General features: G+C 37.9%; 1 protein-coding gene across 2 annotated transcripts in view; it reads right to left on the bottom strand.

Moving 5' to 3' along the window:
* LOC117408401 (netrin receptor UNC5C-like) overlaps positions 1-25,341 on the bottom strand; it is a 379,281-nt gene that overhangs the window by 87,603 nt on the left and 266,337 nt on the right. For both annotated transcript variants that reach the window (XM_034013361.3, XM_034013362.3), the window contains exons 6-7: positions 18,384-18,551; positions 10,249-10,413 (exon numbers count right to left, since the gene is read on the bottom strand). In XM_034013361.3, coding sequence (XP_033869252.3) covers positions 10,249-10,413; positions 18,384-18,551 — 333 coding nt within the window. The remainder of the gene's footprint in view (positions 1-10,248; positions 10,414-18,383; positions 18,552-25,341) is intronic.

The following is a 25,341-nucleotide window of genomic DNA, read 5'->3' as shown; positions in this document are numbered from 1 at the left end:
GCCCGGTTTAAAAGGCATGTCGTATGCAGACAGGCTAAAAGAATTGAATCTATTCAGTCTTGAATAAAGAAGACTACGCTGCGATCTGATTCAAACGTTCAAAATCCTAAAAGGTATAGACAATGTCGACCCAGGGGACTTTTTCGACCTGAAAAAAGAAACAAGGTCCAGGGGTCACAAATGGAGACTAGATAAAGGAGCATTCAGAACAGAAAATAGGAGGCACTTTTTTACACAGAGAATTGTGAGGGTATGGAACCAACTCCCCAGTAATGTTGTTGAAGTTGACACCCTGGGATCCTTCAAGAAGCTGCTTGATGAGATTCTGGGATCAATAAGCTACTAACTGAATGGCCTCCTCTCGTTTGTAAACTTTCTTATGTTCTTATGTCTACAACTAACTCGATCTCTGAATACTGTCCAGATCACTCCTGCATCTCCAACAACTTCTGCATCTCCATTTACTCCTGCTTCTCAGATTGAGCAGTCTATTTCGATTGACCCTTTTCTGATTTTGAAACCAACCAGTCTCCATCTCCTTCACGCTAGTCTTGTAGCTGAAAGCTCCCTGGAACCTCCAGACTCCCGTCAACCGGATCACATTACTCTGCTTCACCTTCCACTTCTGTTCAATGCAGCACAGGAGATCGCTTACCAGCAGCAGGTTTGGCTCTCGCATCTCCCATCTAACAACAACGTGAAGCTCTCAAACTGGATCAAATAACATTCCAAAGGAGATGCATTTCAAAGATTGGACCATCTCAAAACTTTTAAATCCTCTACATCATCTTTAAGTATCAATCCTGGGTGATCTAGACATAGATTATTTCTTCAAGCTACTGTGCAAATCTACTGGAATGATTCCTATTTTACATGCCGCCAAAAAACAGTCTTCTGTCACTCAGTACAGTACCCAGGCTCAAGCAGCAGCTTCTGCAGCACTAGGGCTCCCCCTAGCGGATCCTGGGCAAGCTGCATTGCCAGAAGTCTTTTCTGTTCCGTGACAGATCCCAGATCCAACCAACTGCCCCTGCATTGCCAGGGCTCCCCCTAGCAGATCCCCCTGCTGAAACACATTTCAGATCCACTCCATCACTCTAATGTTACCATGGATAACAGTAATTTTCAACTGGAAAACAAGATAACCAACCTGGAACAACATAAATCTGATAACTCCCACAAGGATACACTCCCTTCCACCTAATCTGAAGAAACAAATCATAGAAGGTAAGGATGTTAATTTAATTTATCTCCTCATCTCCTCATGACTGATGTTATTGACCATTGCACAATAGATTGTGGACGGGTATCTGTCACGGTGAAATCAAGATATCCCTGTCTATTAAATCAGTGAGTTCATATTAGCCTTCTCATCTGTGATATTCTCTGTGATGTTTATCCTAATCGGAATCAAGAATTGGACTGCTGCTTTTCCAACATCGTTGACCTCCATGTTTGATACAGTGGCACATTTTTTTTGAATATCACAGGGCTTTTTTTCCACCAAAGCAGCAGTTATTCTATGTCAAGACAACATTGTAATTAACTGGGCTCAAATTGACCATGACCTGTTTAATCAAGTCTTTTCAGTTCTTCGGGCCAACTCTTGTGATGTCTGTGGTTCAGTTAACCATTCTGCCACCTTATGCCCATTAAGTGTGTAAGGTTTTATATTAATTGTGACAGTTTTACAAAGTCTTTAAATGGCAAAGGAGGGATAAATTAGGAGGCTGTGTGGTCCAGTGGTTAAAGAAAAGGGTTTGTAACCAGGAGGTCCCCGGATCAAATCCCACCTCAGCCACTGACTCATTGTGTGACCCTGAGCAAGTCACTTAACCTCCTTGTGCTCCGTCTTTCGGGTGAGATGTAGTTGTAAGTGACTCTGCAGCTGATGCATAGTTCACACACCCTAGTCTCAGTTGCCTTGGATAAAGGTGTCTGCTAAATAAACAAATAATAATAATAAATCATTAAGGCTCTCTCTGTCTGTAGTCTTGCACCCAGCAAATGGTGCCTGCTTGTCTAAAAGAGACAAGATAACAAACTGGTTCTTTTATGATTCAAAGGGCAGTTGTGACCTCTGGCTTTTTATGCATGAGTTGCTCTGCTAATTAAAATGCTGATTTTGATCACAGGTGCAAACCACAGTCAAGCCAGCTGAAGCTGGTTCTGATCTACAAAGATTTAGGCTAAAGGTGTTGTCCATGGGCCCAGCTAGCACAACTCCAAGAAAGGGGGGCTGGTTTTGTTCTGTATATAACCTCTGTAGACTTGTATTTCGACTCTCAATGTATTTCCATCAAAAGTCCTGTAGGTTTGGACCTGAAACTGTGTTTGTTCAAAGTAGTAAAGGCATGACAGCAAATGTCACTTTTCTAAGCCCTGCCCCTTTTGATTGATTTATGACACAGGTCCCGCCCCTATTGGTTGATGTATGACCCCCCCAAGCCCCACCCCTTTCCACACGCTCTGAGTGATTTATGGCCCTTAAGCCCCGCCCCTTCCCCCACGCTCTGAGTGAATTAAGGCCCTCAAGCCCCACCCCTTTCCCATGCTCTGAGTGATTTAAGGCCCTTAAGCACTGCCCCCTTTCCCCACACTTTTGAGTGATTTATGACCCACCCCTTTTTCTGACATTAACCGGATATCTGTCAAAAACAGCCCACCCCTAAAAATAGCATCTGTTGTGCACTAGTTTATAGACTATTACATAGAAAAGAAAAAGACAGAAAGAAAAAAGAGAAAGAATGTTGTGTGTGCATTCTTTTTGACCATGTTCGAGACCCTCTATAACAAAGTTATTGACAGAGAGTCTCTAAACATATTGAAGTGTTTCATAATCAGTATATTGTACACATATTACACTAAAAATTAACCCATTTTGACCATGTTCAAGTAACAATAACCTGGGTTATTGACAAACAGAGAGACCCTAAACATATGAAAGAGTTTCCTCATTAGTATATTACACTGAAAGTTAACCTGTGATGGTATGATGAAAATGTACTGGGACTGGGCCCCTACATTTCAGCCGGTTTCCAAGTCGTGGTAGGTATCGGTGTATTGCCATAATACACATGGTTCTACATAATGGTTGATTTTAATATTACAACATACTCTAAAAAAACGATTTAAAGTTGTTTTTGAATCTAATAAATGTTAGCACAGGTTCGAATTGTTTTAGGGTTTTTTAGGAGCCTACCCACAATGCACCAGGGTCTGCATAATGGATGCTATTAATATTACAGAGAACTCTAAAAACATATTTAATGTTATTTTAGAAGCTAAAAAATGTTACCACTACATTCTTTGGATAAATAGGATTATTTTAAGACCAGCATGGCGTCAGCATAACTGCGGGTCAGGCAGCATCAAAACAAGTCCAGAACAGCTGAATAGGGGTGCCGACACCGCAGTTATGATGACGCCACAGACATGTCAAACACAAACAGAAGAGCCAATACAAGGAATCTATTAACCCTAAAATAAAGTACATGTGTATATGGGTACTGCCTCTTTGTATGCTTGTCGCCTGGCTTCTAAATATATTATTCTTTGGGGTTTGTATTCTTTAAGAATGTGAAACAGCTGGTTTAGAGAGATGCTGATTGTGGTGTTACGTTTAACAGAAAGCTTTCTGTTTTAAAACAGCTAGTTTAGAAATATGCTGATTTTCTGTATACATACAGTGGTGAAGGTTGAAATGATTCTATGTAAAGGGTATTTTGTAACCTCTTTATGCAATATGCTTTGTTGTTCTCATTCATACTGTTGTAAATGCCCAGTCATTCTACAGGTAATGTATGCTTGGTTTAATCTTTCTTCTTTTATAACATATCTATTATAATTTGAGAGCAAGAAATCTTAGTCTGACAGAAAATAAACAATTCCATAATAAATGAGGCCCATATAACTTCTGTAGAGAATTATTATTCTTTCCACAAAGGTGTTTGATAAGATTTTCAGGTATTTTTAGTATGTCATTTTGTTTCAAGATCTAATAATGCTAAATAATGTTAATAATGTTAAAATAATGCAAATACAGTAAAATCTTGAACATTATAACATACAGGCAATATCATGTTAATTTAGATCATATAAAGTGTATCATAAAAAGACAACCATTCACATTTGTAGCTGCCTATTCCCCAGTAAAATCAGAAATACTATACTAAAAACATTTTTTTACATAATGTCTGACTATTTGTGATTGTAAAACAATTTTTGACCTCAATTCAATCAATTTAAAGATAAGCGTCCATAGTTTGTCGCTGCTTACATCTGAACTAAAATATTTGTAACAAACTCCTGAACACTGACTACAATTATAGACTATAATTGAACAACAAACACGTATTTATTTGTTTGTGTATTTATTAATTTCATCGCTTTGTAAATGTTTTCATCTTAACTAAAATAATTGTAATTATATTATTAAAGAATTGAATTTACACACAAACAAACAGCAGACATAAAGATTTTTTATTTATTTATTTTTTGTTTTAGACTTTAATTTGAAAATAATTAGAGAATCTGTATACAGTAGATAGAAAGATCCTGTATTCGAATATCAGCCAACAGCATTGTTGGAATAGTACATGCATTACTCTTGAGCAAGGTACTTTACTTAGATTACTCCAGTAAAAACCCAACTGCATAAATGGGTAATTGTATGTAAAAATAATGTGATATCTTGTAACAATTGGAAGTCGCCCTGGATAAGGGCGTCTCCTAAGAAATAAATAATAATAAAAAAATAATTACACAGTGAACAGCCCACCTCAAGTCTACCTCCCCGAAAAAAGAACAGACTCAATAGACTTTTCACAGTTAGATAAAGTTATTTTCAGTGTAATAGTGTAAAATATTACATATTGATTAAGAAACATTTATGTAAGATGTATTATTCTGAAGGATAGTAGTTAAAGCTATTATTTAAGAAGAAACTCTTACTAAGTCAAAAAACTGTTTTATTTTACCTTTTCTTTTCCAGGCTGCTTCTCTCCTCTTGGTCAAAAGACAGATTATTTTCACCATATTCCCCATAACCCTGCTGCTTGGTCAAAAAAACAGACTCTCTTCCTTTCTTTCTCTATAATTTCTTACTAGTCCTGAGAAACCCCCCCAGCATTTTAACAGAAAAAGAGGACCCTTACTCCTAATTGTGTTATATGGTCTTAAAATAATCATATTAATCCAAAGAATAACATTTTTAGTTTCTAAAATAACATTAAATAGGTTAGACTCTATTTTAAAATCAGTTTGAGTACGCTGGACGATTCATTACCCCTAACATGTCTAGACATTACATCGTTACATACAATGGGTCGTTTTACAGACCGCGGCCGCATCCTATTGAAACTATTGATTATTATATCACACAATTAGGGTTTTTCGCTTTGAAATTAAATTTAAACAGGTTTTTGTAGAATATTTTTTTGAAACTAATTAGAGACCGCTGCAATATTAATAAACAGCCAACAGACTGGCGTATGTGGAACGGTTTATCCTATATGGACCCCACCGCATTTATACAGTTTTAACATAAAGGGCAGCAGTGTGGAGTAGTGGATAGGGCTCTGGACTCCTGACTGGAGGGTCATGGGTTCAATTCCTTGTGGGGGACACTACTGCTGTACCCTTGAGCAAGGTACTTTACTTAGATTGCTCCAGTAAAAACCCAACTGTATAAATGGGTAATTGTATGTAAAAAATACTGCAATATCTGTATAATGATGTGATATCTTGTAATAATTGTAGGTCGCCCTGGATAAGGGCGTCTGATAAGAAATAAATAATAAAAAGATAACCCTTATTCCTAATTATGTCTTATTTGGTCTTAAAATAATCATATTAATCCAAAGAATGTAGTGGTAATTTTTTTTGCTTCTAAAATAACATTAATAGGTTTGTAGAGTTCTCTGTAATATTAATAGCAACCATTATGCACTCCCCAGGTGCATTATGGGTAGGCTCCTACAACCCTAAAACTTTAACAATTCGAACCTGTGCTAACATTTATTAGATTCAAAAACAACTTTAAATCGTTTTTTTAGAGTATGTTGTAATATTAAAATCAACCAACTACTATGTTATTATGGATTATGGAAAGACACCGATACCTACCACGACCTGGAAACCGGGTGAAATGTAGGGGCCCAGCACATTTTCATCATACCATCATGGGTTAATTTCCAGTATAATGTGTATAATATACTGATTATGAAACACTTTGTTTGTCAATAACCTCAGTTATTGTTATGGAGAGTCTTGACATGGTCAAAAAAGAAATGCACACACAACTCTTTTTTCTTTCTATGTAATAGTCTATAAACTAGGGCACAACAGATGCCATTTTCAGGGGTGGGCTACTTTTGACGATATCTGGTTAATGTCAGAAAAAAGGGCAGGTCATACGGGCCATAAGTCACTCAAAAGTGTGGGAAAAGGCGGTGGGGCTTAAAGGTCATAAATCACTCAAGGTGTGGGGCTTAGGGTCATAAATCAACCAATAGTGGTGGTGCTTATGGTCATAAATCAATCAAAATGTGTGAAAGGGGCAGGGCTTAGGATCATAAATCAATCAAAAATGGGCGTTGCTTAGAAAAGTGACATTCACTGTTATGCCTTTACTACTGTTCAAGATTGTACCTACAGCTTGCATGTGATGGCTTTCTGTACTGTCTTTTGGATCTGCTTTGTTCCTGAATTAAACTGTTTTGATTGAAGATTCCCTGAAGAAGACTGACTTATTATTTTTAAGAAATAAAACAAACCTCACAACAGCCTCCTCCTCTAGACAATCAACAGTAAGCATATTCAGTCATCTAGACCCTCCGCCCCAGAAAAACAAAGTAAAAGCATACTCAGTCATCTAGACCCTCCACCCCAGAAAAACAAAGTAAAAGCATACACAGTCATCTAGAAGTTATGATAATCATCCACTGCTTTGCAGAAAAATTGTATAATTGCAGACAGTAAAATTAGTGGTGTGTTACAGGAGAATGGCACATACAAATTTTCGATTGCACCAATATTATATTTGTAATTTGTAATTTGTAAATCTATATTACAATACAGTACCTATTGTCTAAGTAAACTACTCATCTAACAATGAGTGACACTAACACCGATTTACAAAGAAATTAAGAAAGTATTTTTGTTAGCTACTTTACAACAGCAGGAGAAAATACATAGCATTTTTTGGTTTTCAGCCTGAGAGAGTCAGTACTACATTAACCAGCTCAAGGTTCCTCCCACTAGGGCAGGGGTAGCAACCTTTGCTCTTCCAATCCATTCCACTGCAGGACTCTGTTCCACCCAGACCCTTTATTATTTAATTATGGGTCTGGTTGGAACAAAGTCCTGCAGTGCATTACATTGGAAGAACCAAGGTTGTAGTGCTGCTTGAAACGATTATTAATGTAATCGATTAATCTATCTATTGTTGCTTTGATTAATTGATTATGTGGATAAATACCAACAGCTCACTCAATAGCTAGCAAGTTTAACCGTTTTTAACAGATTTTTATGTACCCAGTACAATATATGTCTCGAGATGGTTGCACTTGCTTTGCTTTTCTAGTTCAGCAACAAAAATACTCTACAATTTCTAAAGTATCTAAAATAAAGTATTAAATAAAAAAAAAATAGTAGTATCCTTCTGAAGAAAAAACTGCCCAGGTCAAATGATGGCAGCTGAATAATGCAATGAGATCATTAAACATACCACAAATTAACTTTATAATTTTACAAGCAGAAACTAAAATAATATTTATAATAATATTTTGTGTTTAACGTTCAGTGGTAAGAGTTAAAAGAAAGAAAAACTAGAATGAAACAAAGAAATACACAAAATATTATCCTTACATTATTATTATTATTATTATTATTATTATTATTATTATAATTATTATTCATTGAAGAAGGGGCTTTGTTGCAAAAATATAAATCGCTTGCGAGTCATTACAAGTGTTTGAGACGGACGCATCGGCATATAAACCTTTCAAAGTAACAAGGCATATTAACACAAGTGGGAAGCCTGATAAGTAAGAAATGTATTGTGGCGGTGTCAAGAAGGATGCAAGACAAGGTTTCAAGGCTAAACTTTTTATTTGTTTTAGCCTTAATAATCGCTTTAACAAAACTGCTGTCAGCCACAGCTTACGCTTCTACAAGTCGGCTTTCTCTTCTCTTTAGCTCTTTCTCTCTTTATCTCTTTCTCTCTTCACACTGTTCTCCTTTTCTCAGTCCGACCCCGGGATCCAGCTCTCAGCTCCTTTTATAGGAGAGTTGGAGGGAGGCGATGCCCGTTCCAACCAATCCAGAACGGACACCTCACCCTGCTGGAAGGTTCCAGAACGACAGCTGTATGGAAATCCCCCAGCTCAGGTGCCTCAGTCTGGGGATCAGAACACTCTAGATGAAAGGGGGCGGGGGCGGGGGCGGGGGCGGGGGCGGGGGCGGGGGCGGGGGCGGGGCCCCAGCCTGACTACGGGTAACCTTGCTGCATGGAAAAATACAGACTGACCACGCCCCAACCCGCGGGGTGAGCTCTTCTGGGTTGTTAACAAGCAGCCAGCGCGCCGGCCCCGCCCATCTCACCAGCCCGCCTCGGGACTCGCCGTTAGACCACCCCCCCCAAGTCCTCATCGCCCCGAGAGGCTCTTTTAATCCAGGAAACAGCGGGGTCTCCGCCTTGGCCTCAGTGGCCTTGATCCGATTGCTCTGGGTGAGGTAGCTGGTGGGCTAACGGGTCCCGCTGATGGTGTTGCTCCAGGGTGGCAATGCTGCCGGGTCCGCAGCTCCCATACTAGCATCAGAAGGGCCGGGGTGCAGCTGGTAGACTCCTGCACAGCCGAGCGATACGCTAACAGGACCAGGGGCAGCTGCAAGTCCCAGTCGAGCTGCTGTGTGGCGGTCGTGATGGCCAACTGGGTTGCTAAGGTCGCGGCTGTGTGAACAAGGCTTAAGCACACTTGATCTGCGATGGGGGGGTTGATGAGTCAATGATAATAATATTCATTGATGATAGGGGACCAGGTGTATAGCAGAAACAACTAAGTTGTCCAGAAAAATGTGCAGTGAAGGTTTTCCGTAGCATATTGGGCCTCTGCACTAGTTGTGTCATACCGTGCTTTCCTGCCAAGCCCACAGAGAAAGTACTGGTGTTTTAAAATAAACTTAGTACTGTTTAAGTCCCTAATGTCAAGCTCATAAAGCAAACACATTTTTTGTAAAAACTGTAATAGGTTATTTTTGGATTGATGCTAATTGACATGAAAATCACAGTTAAAGGCATTCGACATCAGACTCTTACACATTTTACAAATAAACTGAGACATAATACAAATTGTACTGGTTTGTAACGAGAGGGATGGAGAGGATTGTACTAAGAACCTGATCTTCGCCTCCCATTTTATTTCTCTGAACGATGTGTCTTTCTATGTGCATGTGATTTAATAAACGTCTCGGACATATTTAGCTTGTTTTATCTAGGTAGGTAAATGTGATATGCTGCTGGTTAAACAGCTTTTTCCACAAATCCAGCAATATCACCTTAATTCACCAAATTATCTATAACAAGTCACCCCTTGAAAGTGGTCCCTGTTAACAGTCCCCCTTTTGAGTCAGATTCTCATAAGTAGCTGTGGCCTGATGTCTAAACCTTTTGGCTGAACCATTAGGTGGCCTTGTTTAAGTCACATTCCCTTGGGAAGCAGCTATTAGTGCCCCACCATATTAAATTTACATACTTTTGAACTATTCCTGCCTTTTTTAATCCAGCAGTTGAGGTTATAATTCAGCCGTTGAAGGTTATAATCACAACTTTATGTTCAATAAGTAAAACAGAAATGAAATCCAGGAAATCATCTTTTTTTAATAGATTTTTTTGTTATACTGTATTCTTAACTTTATACAGGATACTTTTAACATGAGATTATACAATTACAACCTAATTAATGTATGTAATTATATTTAAAACCTCATGGGACACTACACTCAAAGTCATTCCAAATTTCTTATGGAAATAAAATGATGCCTACAGACAGGATCTATTGGCTGTCAAGCTTCTTTTATTCTACAGCTGTTTATTGTTGCACATAAGCAACCAGAAGCCGTCATTTTAAGCTATAGTACAGGCAATATTGCCATTCTATTCAGTCTATGGACACCTCAGTAAAGGACCAGCCATTCAAGTCTTTGGATTTGTGAACTGCAAGGAGTTTAAAGGAAGCCAGTACTCACTCTGCATGCATAGCCTGTCGGTGCAGTTTTGGGCCTGTAACACCATTCCTTCACAGTCCTTGCCTCCATTCTTGGGTGATGGCGCATTGCACTCCCTCCTTCTCCAGTGGGTGCACTCCGTCCCACAAGTGGACCACTTGCTCCACTCTGTCCATGACCCGTCCACTTAGGTTTGACAATAAAAAAGCATGAGTGCTTGTTCTGTTTTGCTCCCCCCACAAAGACACCAAATAAAACTGATACGCCTGCAGCCTAATCTCCAGATGCAGTGCCTTTCTGCCCATCCTGCACAGACCCCAGACATAACTGATATCTTGTCAGAGGCTGCATCAGCTGCTGAGCCACACAGTGGGATTCGTCACTTTTTTACTGCCTGTGATATAATCCTGGCTTGGAGATCAAGGGCTTTAGATTTAAAGTATGTGTAAGACCACATGGCTCCTAAATCCTATACATTAAATAGGCCCAATGCTGGCCTTTTGATATTCACTAAATGGAATATACAATCACAATGTAAAACAGTTAAGATGTCAACCCAATGATTAACAATGTTAGGTTATTATCATAACCCTGGTTCCCTGAAATATAAATGTAAGCATTAGCGTATGGGTATTTACCTCCTAAAGGCCCAAATCCTGAATATTGTATACCAAAGCTGCTCTTTGAGCCTGTGACACAGTCATGGGTCCCGAGGGCACAAAAAGACTGCACTCACAGATCTCAGCATCATTTTTCCTTGAAGCCCGCTGCAATCATGGACACAGCGGTCTTGAAGGTTAATGGTTACATTTCTATTTCAGGGAACCAGGGTTATGATAATAACTTAACATTCCCTTTCAAGTACAAAATGTAACCAATACCGTATGGGGAAGAGTACCAAAGATGTGGCGCTGTGGATTACTGTGTAACAAATAATGCTTTAAAAACTATTACACATATTAAATTGATTACTTCAGTTTATGCATATACAGTAGTAATTATATATATATATATATATATATATATATATATATATATATATATATATATATATATATATATATATATATTACCTTATTCGTACCAGTTGGGTGTCAAAGCAAAATCCCCCCAAAAAAGTAGTTTAAATCCATAACCAGTCAGAGTAACAATCAAGACAAAAACTACGCAGGACATTTTAATAAAACACAAACAATAACAGCACAGTTAGAACAGAGTGGAGACCAGCAAATGCTCTCATTTACGTGAGGATCATCTAAAACTTATGACAATTTCAATGGAAGCTCTTGAGAATTATTAAGACTTTAATTTGGAAAGAGCACAAGTAATATTTTGACTTGGGTGCTGAAAGGAAAATTTAAAGAAATTTTAGATACCTGCAGAGACATTGGTACATGTTCTATAACACTGATTTTTACATTGTTTACGTTAATGGGGGATTTTCAGAAGAAAAGTTTCATGGTAAGCTTGTCTTTATTTCTGCTACCATTATTATACTGTGTACTGCTTTGCATGTTAACTTTGTTAATCTGAAATAGTTACACTGGAAAATAATGTAACTATCTATGTTGATACAATATGTAAAATAGCAGATTTTGAGATGGTATACTTTTTATAAATGCACACTTGTAAAGGCTAGCACGACCTCTGCATCTCATTAAATGGTCATGCAAATTAGTTGTGTTACCGGAGTATCCCAAACATTAGTTTCTTTACTTTTCTTTCTTGCCGTCTTACTTTAGAAAATAATTGTCATTGTAATTGGCATTGTAGCTCGGTCGATGCAGTATTTGTAATTCTAGCACAACGGTCTTAACTCCTGCACAGATCCAATCCCATCAGTAAACACTCACAGGGCGCGGCGCGGCGCGGGGAAATGGGAAAAATGTTAGCTCAATCGCATGCAGATTCAGTGAGTCAGACCTGAGGGGAGCAGAGAAGCTCTGCGCTTAATGCAATAAATAATGGCGAACTCCAAATTTAATAAAAAATAAAAGCTTTTCTTTGTTTAAACCCTTTACACAAAAACAATGCACAGGCTTGACTATCAATAGTTGTCGCCTCAGCCTTATGAAGATCCACTACATTCAGTCTGTAGAACCTAGTGCAGATATGGGGAGTAGCCCACACCACTGTATTGCAAATGTCTCTGACAGATGCACCCTGGAATAAAGGCCACGAAGTTGCCATGCCCCTGGTAGAATGGGCAGTGAGCTTTTCTGGAGGGGGCAAGTTGGCCAACTCATAGGCAGTCCTGACTGTGTCTGCTATCCATTTCAACAGCTGCTGTTTAGACAGGGCTTGACCATGGGATTTAGCCCCATAGCAGACAAAAAATTGTTCGGACTGCCTCCAACTTTTTGTCCTGTCAACGTAGTATGCCAGGGCCCGCACTGGGCAGAGTGTATGGAGCTGTCACTCTCTGTCAGTCTGGAAAGGAGGTGGATGGAAAGCCTCCAAATGAGTGCATTAACACTAGAACTACCAGAGTCTTGCAGTACTGTCAAGAGTTATCGGAAGACGACTCTAGACACGAAAATGCGCCAGACCTAGACAGTGATGAAACTTACTCTGATCATAATGAGGTTACTGATAGTGACAGTGAAAGTCATAACGAAGTTGCAGAAATTTTGTGACAGAGACAAACACAACCACAACTGTAGTTAGTAGTCGCCAATTCGTTTTTTTTTGTTTTGCTCAGCTCACCGCTACCACCAAGAGAGTGCCTTTAGACAGTGGTGGGACACTGTTAATAGGCTGTCATAGTTCAACATGGGCTGAAAAACCTGTTGAATCAGGCCTGCAGAAGACCCAATGGAAGGGTCTGGGAAGCTGTTGCCATCAGGCCCAGAAGTTTCCCTCTGCAGCGAGCAGCCGCGGGCCGGTCCCGAACATCCCCTCTGGCAGCAGATGCAGTCGGTCTTTGAGTCACTTGGGAAGCAGGCAAACCATCTCCTTAACCCTTTGCAGACGACCCATTATAATTTCAGACGAATTCGTCCGATGATGTAATTGCAAACAGCGTTGTGACAAGTATGTTATTTTTTTCAAATTAGCATAAAAACCTTTCTCAGACTTCAGAAAATCAAACAAACTGCAGTTAGTCTGGTCTGTAGTTCAAGATCAATATTTTATTTATTTTATTTTATTTTTTTGCTGCCGAGCGATTCAGCGACCACAATGCGTTCTACCTGACAGCATACGAAATCGCCCAAAATGTTTATAAACAAACAAAACATTTACTGTAGTGAAATATCTGTGTTACAAACGTCAGGCATGACAAACCAATCAAAATGTATTTCACTAAAGACGCAGTGCAGCATATTTCAGTATCTATGGTTGCAGTGTTTACTCGAGATTACAGTAGACCATGGCATCAAAGCCTAATTCTTTACCGGAGAGGTTTCTAAATTGCTTTTTGCAAGACCCAGAACACTTACTGATCAACTTACTGGTAGAATACTTTTTATAGAAGATGTTGCTGGAATGAATGCCAGAAGGAGAAGAATATCCCCTGAATTATGAACTTCTTCACACTGATATGAAGATTCTGAAGTAGATGAGTCTGTGAACGTTCCAGTTTTGTTTGTTTAATTTTCGATAGATGTTAGTTATGTGAAATAAGCCCTGGTTATAAATAGACTATTGTTTAGTGTAGATTAATGTGTTACGCTTACAATATTGCATCAGACTTTGCTGTTGTTAGTGTTACCCTTTGTTTATTTATCTATTTATTTTTTACATTATTGGTTCATTTTGCCATTTATGAATTTGGTACAATGTAGTATATTACTTGTATAGCTATTAATTAGTTATTATAATGTAGTGTTTAGTATGTATTTATTTATGTATTTATATTGAAAAGGTGTTGTTGTTTAAATATTTTATGGACAAAGTGCACTTTAAGTATTTTTCTGAAACAAAAGTTGTTGAAAACTGTTTTTTTATGTTTGCTGTTGCTCAGACATTATTCATATTCTAACATATGTATGTACATACGTATACAGACGATATTTGTTATGAATTAAAAATATTTCCAAAGCAATAAAAAAAAGACAGACATGTCAGAGTGTAACCCTTGGTATGTCCAGGTTCTACAGACACTCAGCTTTTCAAAAAGGTAACACACTCTATGTTTTAAATGGATATATACATTAACTCACATAATAAGCTAAAACCCTGCCAAACGCTTCTCAAAAAGGTAAAAACATGAACCTGTCAAACTATTTTGCATAAAAGCAAGACCATACATGATATAAAAAAAAATATTCTGGTTCCTGCGGTGTGTGGCTATGTGACAGCGAAAGAATGAATCTTGGTTATAAATCTCCCTCCCGACCTGTGAGGGTGCTGTGTAAAGGGAACATTCATTCCCAGGGTTAGGTGAAAGTTAGCCACCTAGAAAGGGGGCAGAGCTACGGTACACCGAGTCTTCGCTCCCGGAAGGGAAGCAATGTGGCAACCTTAGATTGGAGGAGAAACGGTTGCACTCGTGACTGACGGTATATAAGGGGACATAGCAAGGTGATCTGTTCCTTTGTTTATGGTTAAGCTGAATCAGAAGGAGTACTGTGAATTACTGTGAGTGTTTTGTTCGTTTTGTTGTCTAAACATCTACTTGTTTGTTATTATTAGATGGCTAACACGATCCGGAGCTGTCGCTAAAGGCCAGCACTAAACCCGGACAACACTGCACCATTTTACATGGATAAATTGTATTACACCACGAGCACTATAGCTCTCACTCTGGACTTGTGAACATGTGTGTCTTTCTTTGTGTTCTACTGTGTTTATTATTTACAAACGGTCTTACTATTTCGGGACTGCAACCCGTTGTTTTGGAACAGTGCAATACACATTGCTGTGTATTGCCTGGGATTATTCTTTGTGGTCACCAGACCAGGATTATAAAAATAAAACCTGTTTGGATAGTCAACTTTGTTGTCTGTCTTCTGTTTCATAATCACATCACTACACTACACCTGCGCACTGCAAACCACTTTGCCACAGGCTACCACTGGTAACTTTACATATTTTAAGTAGGAGATCAGTAAATTACACTTATGAGGACATTTCAAATTTGTTAACTTTTTTGTCACATTCAAACTAGGTCAGTGTGGGTATACTTGATCATAGAATGAAATAATTATTTATTTAGTAATCTGCAGAGCAACATCTTTTTTGAAATGTATCATACTGTATACTGTAATAGATATTTGGTCTGATACATGCTCTAAAGTTAGAATTCACAGTCCACAAAGGGTTAATGGATTCCCATGCGCAGTGAGAGCGCTGCAGAATCTCATCTACCACAGGACCAAAGGTATGCCCTGGAGTAATCCAACAGTGGTCAGGCACGTGTGCCTGGGAAAGCCAAAGCTGACTATGTGCAGCTACCAGCACAGCAAGGCTTCTACCTACTTGTCTGTTGACCTTGGACACACGGCGCAGGTTTGTGTTAACTAGGCACAGCTCATCCAACTGTTGTGGTGAGGGCCTATGGTTCTCAGAGAGGGCCCGCAGCAAATTAAGCTGGTAGGCTACCAGAATGATGTTGTAGTTCCCTAGCCGTGCAGCGAACGCACTGGCTGAATATGCTCTCTTGAGGATCACCTCAGAGACCCGGCGCTGCTTGTTAGGGCAGGCAGCATCCTTGAATAGGAGTGCTAAATTAGGTGCCTGGACCAAGGCAGCAATGGAAGCCTCAACTGGCGGAAAATGGGCCAGGCCCATCTTCTCTGCATCATGCACCCTATATAGGGCGTCCATCGACCGGAAAACAGCAGGAGCTATTGCCGGATGGTCCCAGAAAGACTGGTTCTCAAAGAGAAAATCCAGGTGAACTGGGGTGGATATGGGAGAGGCGGTAGGCTCATCGTCAAAAATCAACTGCCTTGTTTCCCCTGCTGTAGGGCCAGGGCATTTACAAGATTGCAGTGGCCCTCTTGATTAACTGTATAAGCTATTAACCGCAGGGGGCGTGCTGTCAGACTCAGACGGGAATGCCAGCTCCTGTTCGCCCACCTCCTTAGAGGCGACGATGGACAATATGTCCTCCTATGGCCAATCTGTGCTCACAGCCCCATGGCAGCTTGAGGAGCATGAGGAAGACTGTGAGGACAATTTCCTGCCTGGGCTACTTTCCCGGGTGCATTGTCCGCTCTCCCTTAACACAGAGCCATGATGTGAGGACGCAGCCATCTCTCTAAGAGAGGGTGATGAGGAAGACTGCTGAGCAGGAGTAAGGGATGCACAGTGCTCCTTAGAGCTGCAGGATAGCTGTTTCTCAAGCGTGCGCTTGGAAAAAGGGATAAAAAACTCACAGAAGCTGCAATTAGCCCGTGCCTCCTTGGTGTGGTCTGGCCCCAGGCAGTAAGAGCACCTGCTGTTCCCTAGATGCTGAGAGAACAGTGGGCAGGCACTGCATGTCTTAAAACGCACTCCATCGGCTATTACTAGGTAACACTTTGTTTCTCCTGACTAATAGGATGCCGTCCAAACTGATAAAGATAAAGAGGGTATTCCGTTGCAGTGGTCACATCCTTACCCCCTATCTTTCCAGACTGAGCCCTGAAAATGTTAATATTTTGGTGTTTCTCCACAGTAATTTGAAATAAAAAGCAGCATTATTTTGCTGAGCCTAGTGCCTGATAGAACTGTACTACCAGTGTGTTGTATTTGTTTTAAAGCTTTAAATTAAAGTTATTTTCTTTTAAAAAAATGACTTGACTTGAGTGTACTTCTTTAAAAAGCCATTTAAAAACGGATTACAAAAAAATGACATTATACCATGGTACAATGATTTTATACCATGACATCCCTACTGTGAACGCATGACTGCGTCAGGCTCAACGAGCAGCTTTGGAATACAATATTCAGGATTCAGGTTTTGAGGTAAATACCCATATGGTAATGGTTACATTTTGTACTTAAAATGGAACATAATATTGTATCTGATTTATTTGAAGTGTTTCTTAAACCACATTATTATTTGACCTGTTGACCTCTAAAAGCAATTCCTTTTCTCCATAAAGCTCCTTTGTAATACATTTTAGCATCTTTTACTAAATTACAATATAATTTTCATAATGATCTCCTTGAAAAGTGAAGGAGGGGAAAACATTTCAATTTTACAGGCATCTGCTGACAGTACCTGTACCAATGTGTACGTTTCAAATTGCAGTCTTTTCAGAAAATGTATAGTTTAAACCAGTGGTTCTGAAATTGAGGGGCACGCCTCTCACAGAGGGCACAGAATGTATCTGGGGGGGGGGGGGGGGCGTGAGAAGGTTTTAATTGCTGCGCACATATTAACCTATATATATGATCTTAAGTCAAGTTTTACTGCTGACACCTCCTGGTATGTAAAAGTTTTCAGATGGCGCTGTGCATCTTACTGGAGCTTACATATTATTGATCAAAGTCTGTCATTTATCAGCACATTAATAAGCGTTGGACACAACTGGTAAACTATTATTTGCAGTGTTATGTTTGCTGTTATCATGATTGATCGGTGGCTGGTTCATGCAAAAGAAGCAAACACTACAGTAGTGACATACAGAGAAGCCAGTGGCATGTTGGATTTTTCTTTTACCAGTACATGTACATGTGTGTGGAAGAGGGGCATGATCCACAAAGTTTGAGAACCACTGGTTTAAACCACTCAATATGGATTTGAATACAATGTCAAGAAACAGTTTCCTCACAAACATATGGATTTGTGTTATATATTGAGGCTTCACATCCTAAAAATAGGTCAGTTAGGTTGAAATTAGCCTAGCATGCTCTATTTATCTCTCTTGCCATTTTTATGTTCTGTTAAAGCTACCTGGCTAAATAGGAAGAAGGAGCAGAAGCAAATGTGTCTGTAGAATTAGAGGCCTGAAATATTAAGGCTAGTTTTACTCTAAGGCAAACCCAAACAGCCGGTAAACATTCATAGTCCTCATGGAATAATATCCAACTACAAAGTGGCATACACATTTTTTTTTAATCAAGAAAGCTAGTATATTAATTTCATTTTATTACTTAACAAAAAAGAAATCATTGAGAAAAAGTGGTTAAAACTTTTCAAAAGAACAAAAGCTAAGACAAGCAGACCGATACAGTGGACAACTTTTGTGGTCCTAAACCCCTTTAAACACGTCACTGTTTACCTGGACACAAGGTGGTGCAGGCAAGCTTCTGGACATTCTGTCCCTCACAGAAAGCTCCTCCGTTAAGGGGAGCAGGATTGGTGCAGCTCCGGGTGCGCTTCTGATAACCTCTGCCACAGCGACCGTTACAGACAGACCACTCAGTCCAGGTCGACCAACCGCCATTCACTGTACAAGACAGGATTACAAAGTTCACAAATCTGACAAAGCTCAACAAGTGCAGCTAAGTCCAGTCTCTCGGAACTTTCCTCAGTATATATGTATTAGTTTATTTTATTTATGTTAATAAGAGTTTAGATATCCACTAAATGTTTAAACTACACTCACCATTGAAAACAATTCAGTATATGCTGTTCTATTTTAATGGGAATTACTGTTAGCCATGAAGAGTTTAATTACACAATTTGCCCCCAGATAGTGGAGATTCTGTTTTCACTGAAACATACCCATGTTCAACCTCTACCAGTTGTGACGTTTTTAAAATATCTTGTATAAATATCCTGTTGAGAAAAATGAGCCTTATATTCTAAAGATATGTGAAAAAATATATATTTACCACATTTCAATTTCTATAAAAAATAAGCATAAATGCATGATTCTTTGACCATCATAAGCAAAGATGTATACCAAGATTTAGAGAACTACACCATGATTTGTGGAAGTACTTCTAGTCATGAAATACAACATTGTTATGGCACATTCTATGCATAATCACTCTTAATGTATGTATTCACTTACAAATATTTGCCCTAGTACTTTGTTTCCTTGGTTCACCTTTCCAATACAAATTAGGAAAGCAGGGACCCTTGCTCTAGAAAACTAGAAAACAAACTTTATTCAAAGCTGTAGCTTTGGTTGTAATCCAGTCAAACTCTAACCTTAACCTCCACTTTACTTCTAATATTAATCTCCTTTCCATGAAACCATCCATTTTAAATATATCGTTACAGCACAATATGTCTGGATCCCAAACACCAATAGATTTTATGGTGACTACTGCTGGACGATTGCACTTTTGTTTGTTTTTGTTTGACATGTTAATATACAGTTGTTTAAAGTGTTTTGTGATGCCTGTTTAGAATGTTGTTATATAAGCCACGATTGTTGCTATGATTATTGATGTAACTGCATATGAAATGTTGTCATTATGCCTCAGAGAACCTTAGGATTAGTGATGTTACTTAATGTATTAATTAAAAAAAATGTTTTGAAGAAGCAAACAGAACTGTTCTTGTGTCCAGTGAAGCCGTGCTGCATTAAGGCAGCATCTCAAAGGCATCCTCGGCAAACAGCCATGACTACACCACTAGAGATTACTTAAACTGGAAATACCCTTCTAAAAGTTAAGTGTCACACATTGTGCCATTTTGGTAGCATTAAATAACTTTTAGAGCAGAAAAACATTTGATTTAAACATTTGACTAAGGCCCTGTCCACACTACATAACTGATCTCAAGCTCAAACAGTCCACACTAAAGTACTGTTTCATGTTTAATGCGTACTACAAACACTATTAAAATGGTTTGATTACAGTTCCTAGCAGCGCAATAGACTGGGACTTAATACGATAATATCCCACCATGCACTGTCTGGTTACAACCTTGCAAATATGGAGCCCGTACCCAGAGAAGACATAGCGCTGCTTAGCATGATCATTTGGTTTTGTTTCTTATAAACACAAGGTATCAGTGATGGAGAAGGCAGCAACGGTCTCGCCACAGGCAAGCTTTGCATAGGCTCCTGCACTAGTTAGGTGTTCTTTCAAAAGCCTGCTTCTTGCATGCAAGTAGACATTTTATGTGCATTTCATTTTGAACTCTGAAGTTCTCCTTGAACGATTTCATCACTTCAGATATCAATAAGTGCCTTGATTTTGGCATCTGACCACATCATTTCACGATCCACCATTTTACAACATAAGCCTAAAAATGGTACAGCAGTATTGATAGTCATTCTCAACTCCTTCAGGCACCTTTTCTGAGCACTGTATTTGTAATGTCCATATGCCAAAACATATCAGAAAGCATTTTGGAATATTGAAGGATACTTCTGACAAACCGCACTACCTGATGCAATCTAATTTAGAACCGGACTCGAGACTACACCCTGAGGTGGTCTGAAGTCCGGTTCTCAAGTATGGTATTAAATGCTGCGTAGTGTAGATGCTAACTGTATTTAGCACTTTTTAGCCGGTTTAAAGGCAACAGTAGTAATATTACTATAGCTTCTGTCAAAAGTTTGATTGATGAGGGGGCATGGCTTTATGAATATATAATGAGGGGCGTGGATTTATGAATTTGTAAATATATAATGAGGGGGCCGTGGATTTTATGATGGTTATAAGACAGATATGCTTATTGAATATATATATATATATATATATATATATATATATATATATATATATATATATATATATATATATAAACTTATGGCACGTCTTTTATAAGATATGGACAAAAAATCTGTGTTTAATATGTTATTTATGTAATCAGGGTTGGTGGGCTACCCAAGTTTTATAAATGCTTATGTTAACTTATGCTTGGTGCAGACAACATTAAAGTCTTTTTTTTTTTTTTTTACATAAGACACTTAATGAAAAGAGAAAGTTTAAAAAGATGTTATTAAAAGCATAAACAAAAAACAAAAAAAAACAAACACCTTATTCACCATTTAAAAGCATTTAAACAAACATTACACACAGTAATCACAGTAAAACTTGGAGTGTTTTGTCGTTTAAAAAAGGGGTCACATACATATATGTTTATGGTGTGTATATATATATACATATATAGACACTTAATAAAAAATAAAGTTTAAAACAGCGTATCACAAAATAAAACATATATTAAATTTAATATTTATAAAAAAGAACAAAAACAAAACAAATTCTACCAGAGTACAATTTCTGAAAAAGTGCTCTCTCTCTCTCTCTCTCTCTCTCTCTCTCTCTCTCTCTCTCTCTCTCTATCTCTTTCTCTCTCTCTCTCTCTCTCTCTCTCTCTCACCGTTTAAAAAAAAAAAAAAAACTGCCCTGGACAAGTACAGCCCGAATGATCTCCCTCTCAGACATCTGCCCTCTTCAAGATTCAGCCGCTGACTGACTCCAAAAACTCGTTCTGTGACTTAAACAGGGGGGCGGTTCCTTTACACCGCACATGCACACGAAACACACACACTCAGCGAGAATATGCGTCATTCGATTTTACACGTAATGAACAGAGTGGGGATCAACATGTGCTGAAAGCATGCCGGCTGTGTTGAAAATCTTCGATCCAGGAGTCGTGCTGATTGTACATTTTCCTGACCCGACCCCCTGTATTCACGATCACTTTGACCATTGAAATATACACATGGTTACTTTTGAAAATCATCAATCCTGGAGTCATGTAGTTTAGTTTTGTTGTTTGAAAAACAGGTGGTTATCTCACTTGAATATACCGCGGCCTTCAAAAGATTAGACAGAAATGTTTTCAACCATGACTCTAATCATCTCTGCAGGGTCCTAATGCCCCAAATGTATTGTATAGGTCCTATAATAATTATTTTTACTTTACCGTAATTAACAACCCATGATCATTTACAAATGTATTCATTAACCCCTCTTTAGTTTAAATCCCAAAAAAGTGTTTTAAGAAAAAATAAGAGAAATATTGTATGTGTTTTATCATCAACAGATTTTGAACAGAATCCTACACAACCAAACTATTCTGATGGTTTGTTGCAAATCATTAATACGTTTTACTGTTTCGATTTTTTTAAAACTATAGGAGCATCGTACATCGTTATGTTTTTTTTAATTCGATTAAACTAATGTTTGCACATCCAGATGTTATGACCCCTTTATAATTTATATTTTTAGATATTGTCAATGGTAACTCATTATATATATAACCCGAGATCCAAGATGCAAGAGTATAACTTTAATCACAGTGTCTTTATTAGAACAATCTCTGTTGAAACCTACACATTAGTGTTCTCTAACTAAGGAATTCCTCGACCGACTGGTATCCTAGGAGATGGTAAGTATATAGGTCGCTACTGACCTCTAGTGGCATAACTTGAACAGCATTATATACATAAGCATTCACATTTTACTACAATACCCATGATCATTTACAAATGTATTCATTAACCCCTCTTTAGTTTAAATCCCAAAAAAGTGTTTTAAGAAAAAAATAAGAGAAATATTGTACGTGTTTTATCAGCAACTGATTTGAACAGGCTCTTACACAAGTAACCTAGGAGATGGTAAGTATATAGGGCTCTACTGACCTCTAGTGGCATAACTTGAACAGCATTATATACATAAGCATTCACATTTTACTACAATATATATATTAACTCAAAAAGCTTAATGTAAACGTTTTGATATGTTGTGTGGGTATGTGTGTGTGTGTGTGTGTGTAAGGGCGTTTAAATAAACAGAAGATGGGGGTATAGGGTCAAAACTAATAAAAACTTTTTAAAATGAAATGTTATAAACACAAGTGAGAATATTTATTTGATTTTACACGCAAAGAGCAGAGTGGGGGGCCAACGTGTGCTGCAAGCATGTCTGCAGATGTTGAAAATCTTCGATCCTGGAGATGATTTTACATTTTTCCTAACCCGACCCCCCCTGTAGTCACGGCTTTATAGACTATATAAGCACGCTTCTCAGAACATGTAAGCAAGTCAGAAGGCATCAAGACCGAAGCAAGCAAACACACTATCGTTATAAATGGATTGTGAAATAAACATGCACAATGATCTATTAAAAGGTGCGTACCGTTATGTTTAATGCATAAATACTGTCTTAACTGTGCGAAAAAAAAGATGTTAATTAAAATGTATGTATTATAAATTGTCTGTAAAATGTTAATAGATATTACGTAAAAAAAAATGTTTGAAACGTGTTTAACTCAGCGCGTTAGTCTCGATGTTTTGAAATGTTTATTCCGGTTAGAAATGTATTATGGGTAATGTAGTGCAGCTATGCCTTATGGATAATGGTGTTTTTAGATTGTGAATGAAGACCAACGCGGTTTGTCTGGGATGCAACATAATGTTTTTTTTTTGTTTTTTTTTAAATTGTCTGTAAAATGTTAATAGATATTACGTACAAAAATGTTTGAAATGCATTTTTAACTCAGCGCGTTAGTCTCGATGTTTTGAAATGTTTATTCCGGTTAGAAATGTATTATGGGTAATGTAGTGCCAATATGCCTTATGGGTAATGGTGTTTTTAGCTTGTGAATGAAGACCCCAAGCAGATTGTCTGTGATGCTGCCTGGGTTGTCCTAATAGGTAGCCTGTTTACAGTATACCCTTTTTAAAAATGGGTTTTATTTTAAAAGAGTTAAGATGATGCATATAACTCAATATAAACGCAATTATAAATACACACTTTAACATGTTGAATTTTAGTCATGTATTGTTTTATTTTATATTATTATTATTATTATTATTATTATTATTTATTTTAAATTATATATTTTTCATATTTATAGATTTTGAGGAGCTTATAGAAGAACATTTAATTTCACAAGAAGAGGTTGTGATTGACCAGCATCCTACGATTATTCCGCTGTCCCCCACATGGCTTCTCGAGACTCAGGGATACAATGGTAAGCATCAAACTTTACAGTCGCTAAACCAAAATATCGCAATCTTTTTTCTCCAAGTATTCACACCTCCTTTAAAATTACAGAACAAGGCTTTGGAGAGGCCATACACCCGGAGATACAGTCCACTCTAGTCGTTCCTGAGGACTTTTTAAATCATGTCTCAGTGACAGCAGATACGCCTAAAAGTGAGTAAAATAGTAGCCATATTTATTAATAGCAAATACAGAAATGTAATTATTATTATATATAGATATTAAGGTATGTATAATTATTACAGTTTATAAACATTATTTAAAGTTATTATTTACACCTCCTTTAAATCACAGAACCGAACCCTGGAGAGTCGATACCCCTAGAGTTACCAAGCGCACTAATCGTTCCGGAGGACTTTTTAAATAACTTCTCAGTGACTGCAGATACGCCTGAAAGTGAGCAAATTAGTAACCGTATTTATGTCTGTTTTTGTTTATTAATAACAAATACAGAAATGTAATTATGATATATATACAGAAATGTAATTATGATATATATATATATATATATATATATATATATATATATATATATATATATATATATACAGAAGTGTCTAAAAGTATGAACCGTATTGTTTTATAGATTAATAAAATATGTTTGATCGTTTTTCATAATTAATATTAATTATTTTAGGTTAATAAAACATTCATATTCAACCATTTATATTATTTTAGAAAACCCTGAAAAACCCCCAAGGAAAGACGTTGCCAGTACATCGGATGGCATAGATACATGCGAAGACCCCCTTAGACCCTCCCAATAAACATCAAAAATCTGAAAAAAGACCTCTCAAAAGTAAGTACCTATTTAAAATGAAGCATTTAAAAAAAAAAGTATGTTAAATATTTCATTAGACATCTGTTAATGTATTTTGGTTTGATTGTATATTTTCATTTAGAACGGCCCACTAGACGTACTCTTATTGTGGACAGCGAATCTTCCCAGGACGAAACATCATTCATCAGGGACCCAAAGTCTAAAAGGCCGCGTAAAATTTGCCGAAGGTTTCACACATCGCTGCAATCAAGAGCCGTCCCCACAGTCTCCGAAGTACCAAAAGGTCAAAAGGATCAAAACTTGCGCCTGCATCATCTTTGAATACTAGGTATCACAGCGTAGAGCTATTGAAACATGTAGAACTAACTATAGATCAGATCATTTACAGGCAACCCTGAGGTGGCTCAGAATATACAAACATTAATAACCCTGTGGAAAACTCTGGGTTTTTTAAAACAGTAACTTTGTATTTGTAGAGTAATAATGGAGCCCTTTCGAAAAAAATCTTGTAAGAGGAAACATTTGGAAATTACTGT

This window comes from Acipenser ruthenus, chromosome 2 (genome assembly GCF_902713425.1).
Source record: "Acipenser ruthenus chromosome 2, fAciRut3.2 maternal haplotype, whole genome shotgun sequence".
In the NCBI taxonomy this organism is placed as follows: Eukaryota; Metazoa; Chordata; class Actinopteri; order Acipenseriformes; family Acipenseridae; genus Acipenser; species Acipenser ruthenus.
The sequence above is the reverse complement of the archived record's forward strand: the minus strand, read 5'-3'. Positions and strand labels throughout refer to the sequence as shown.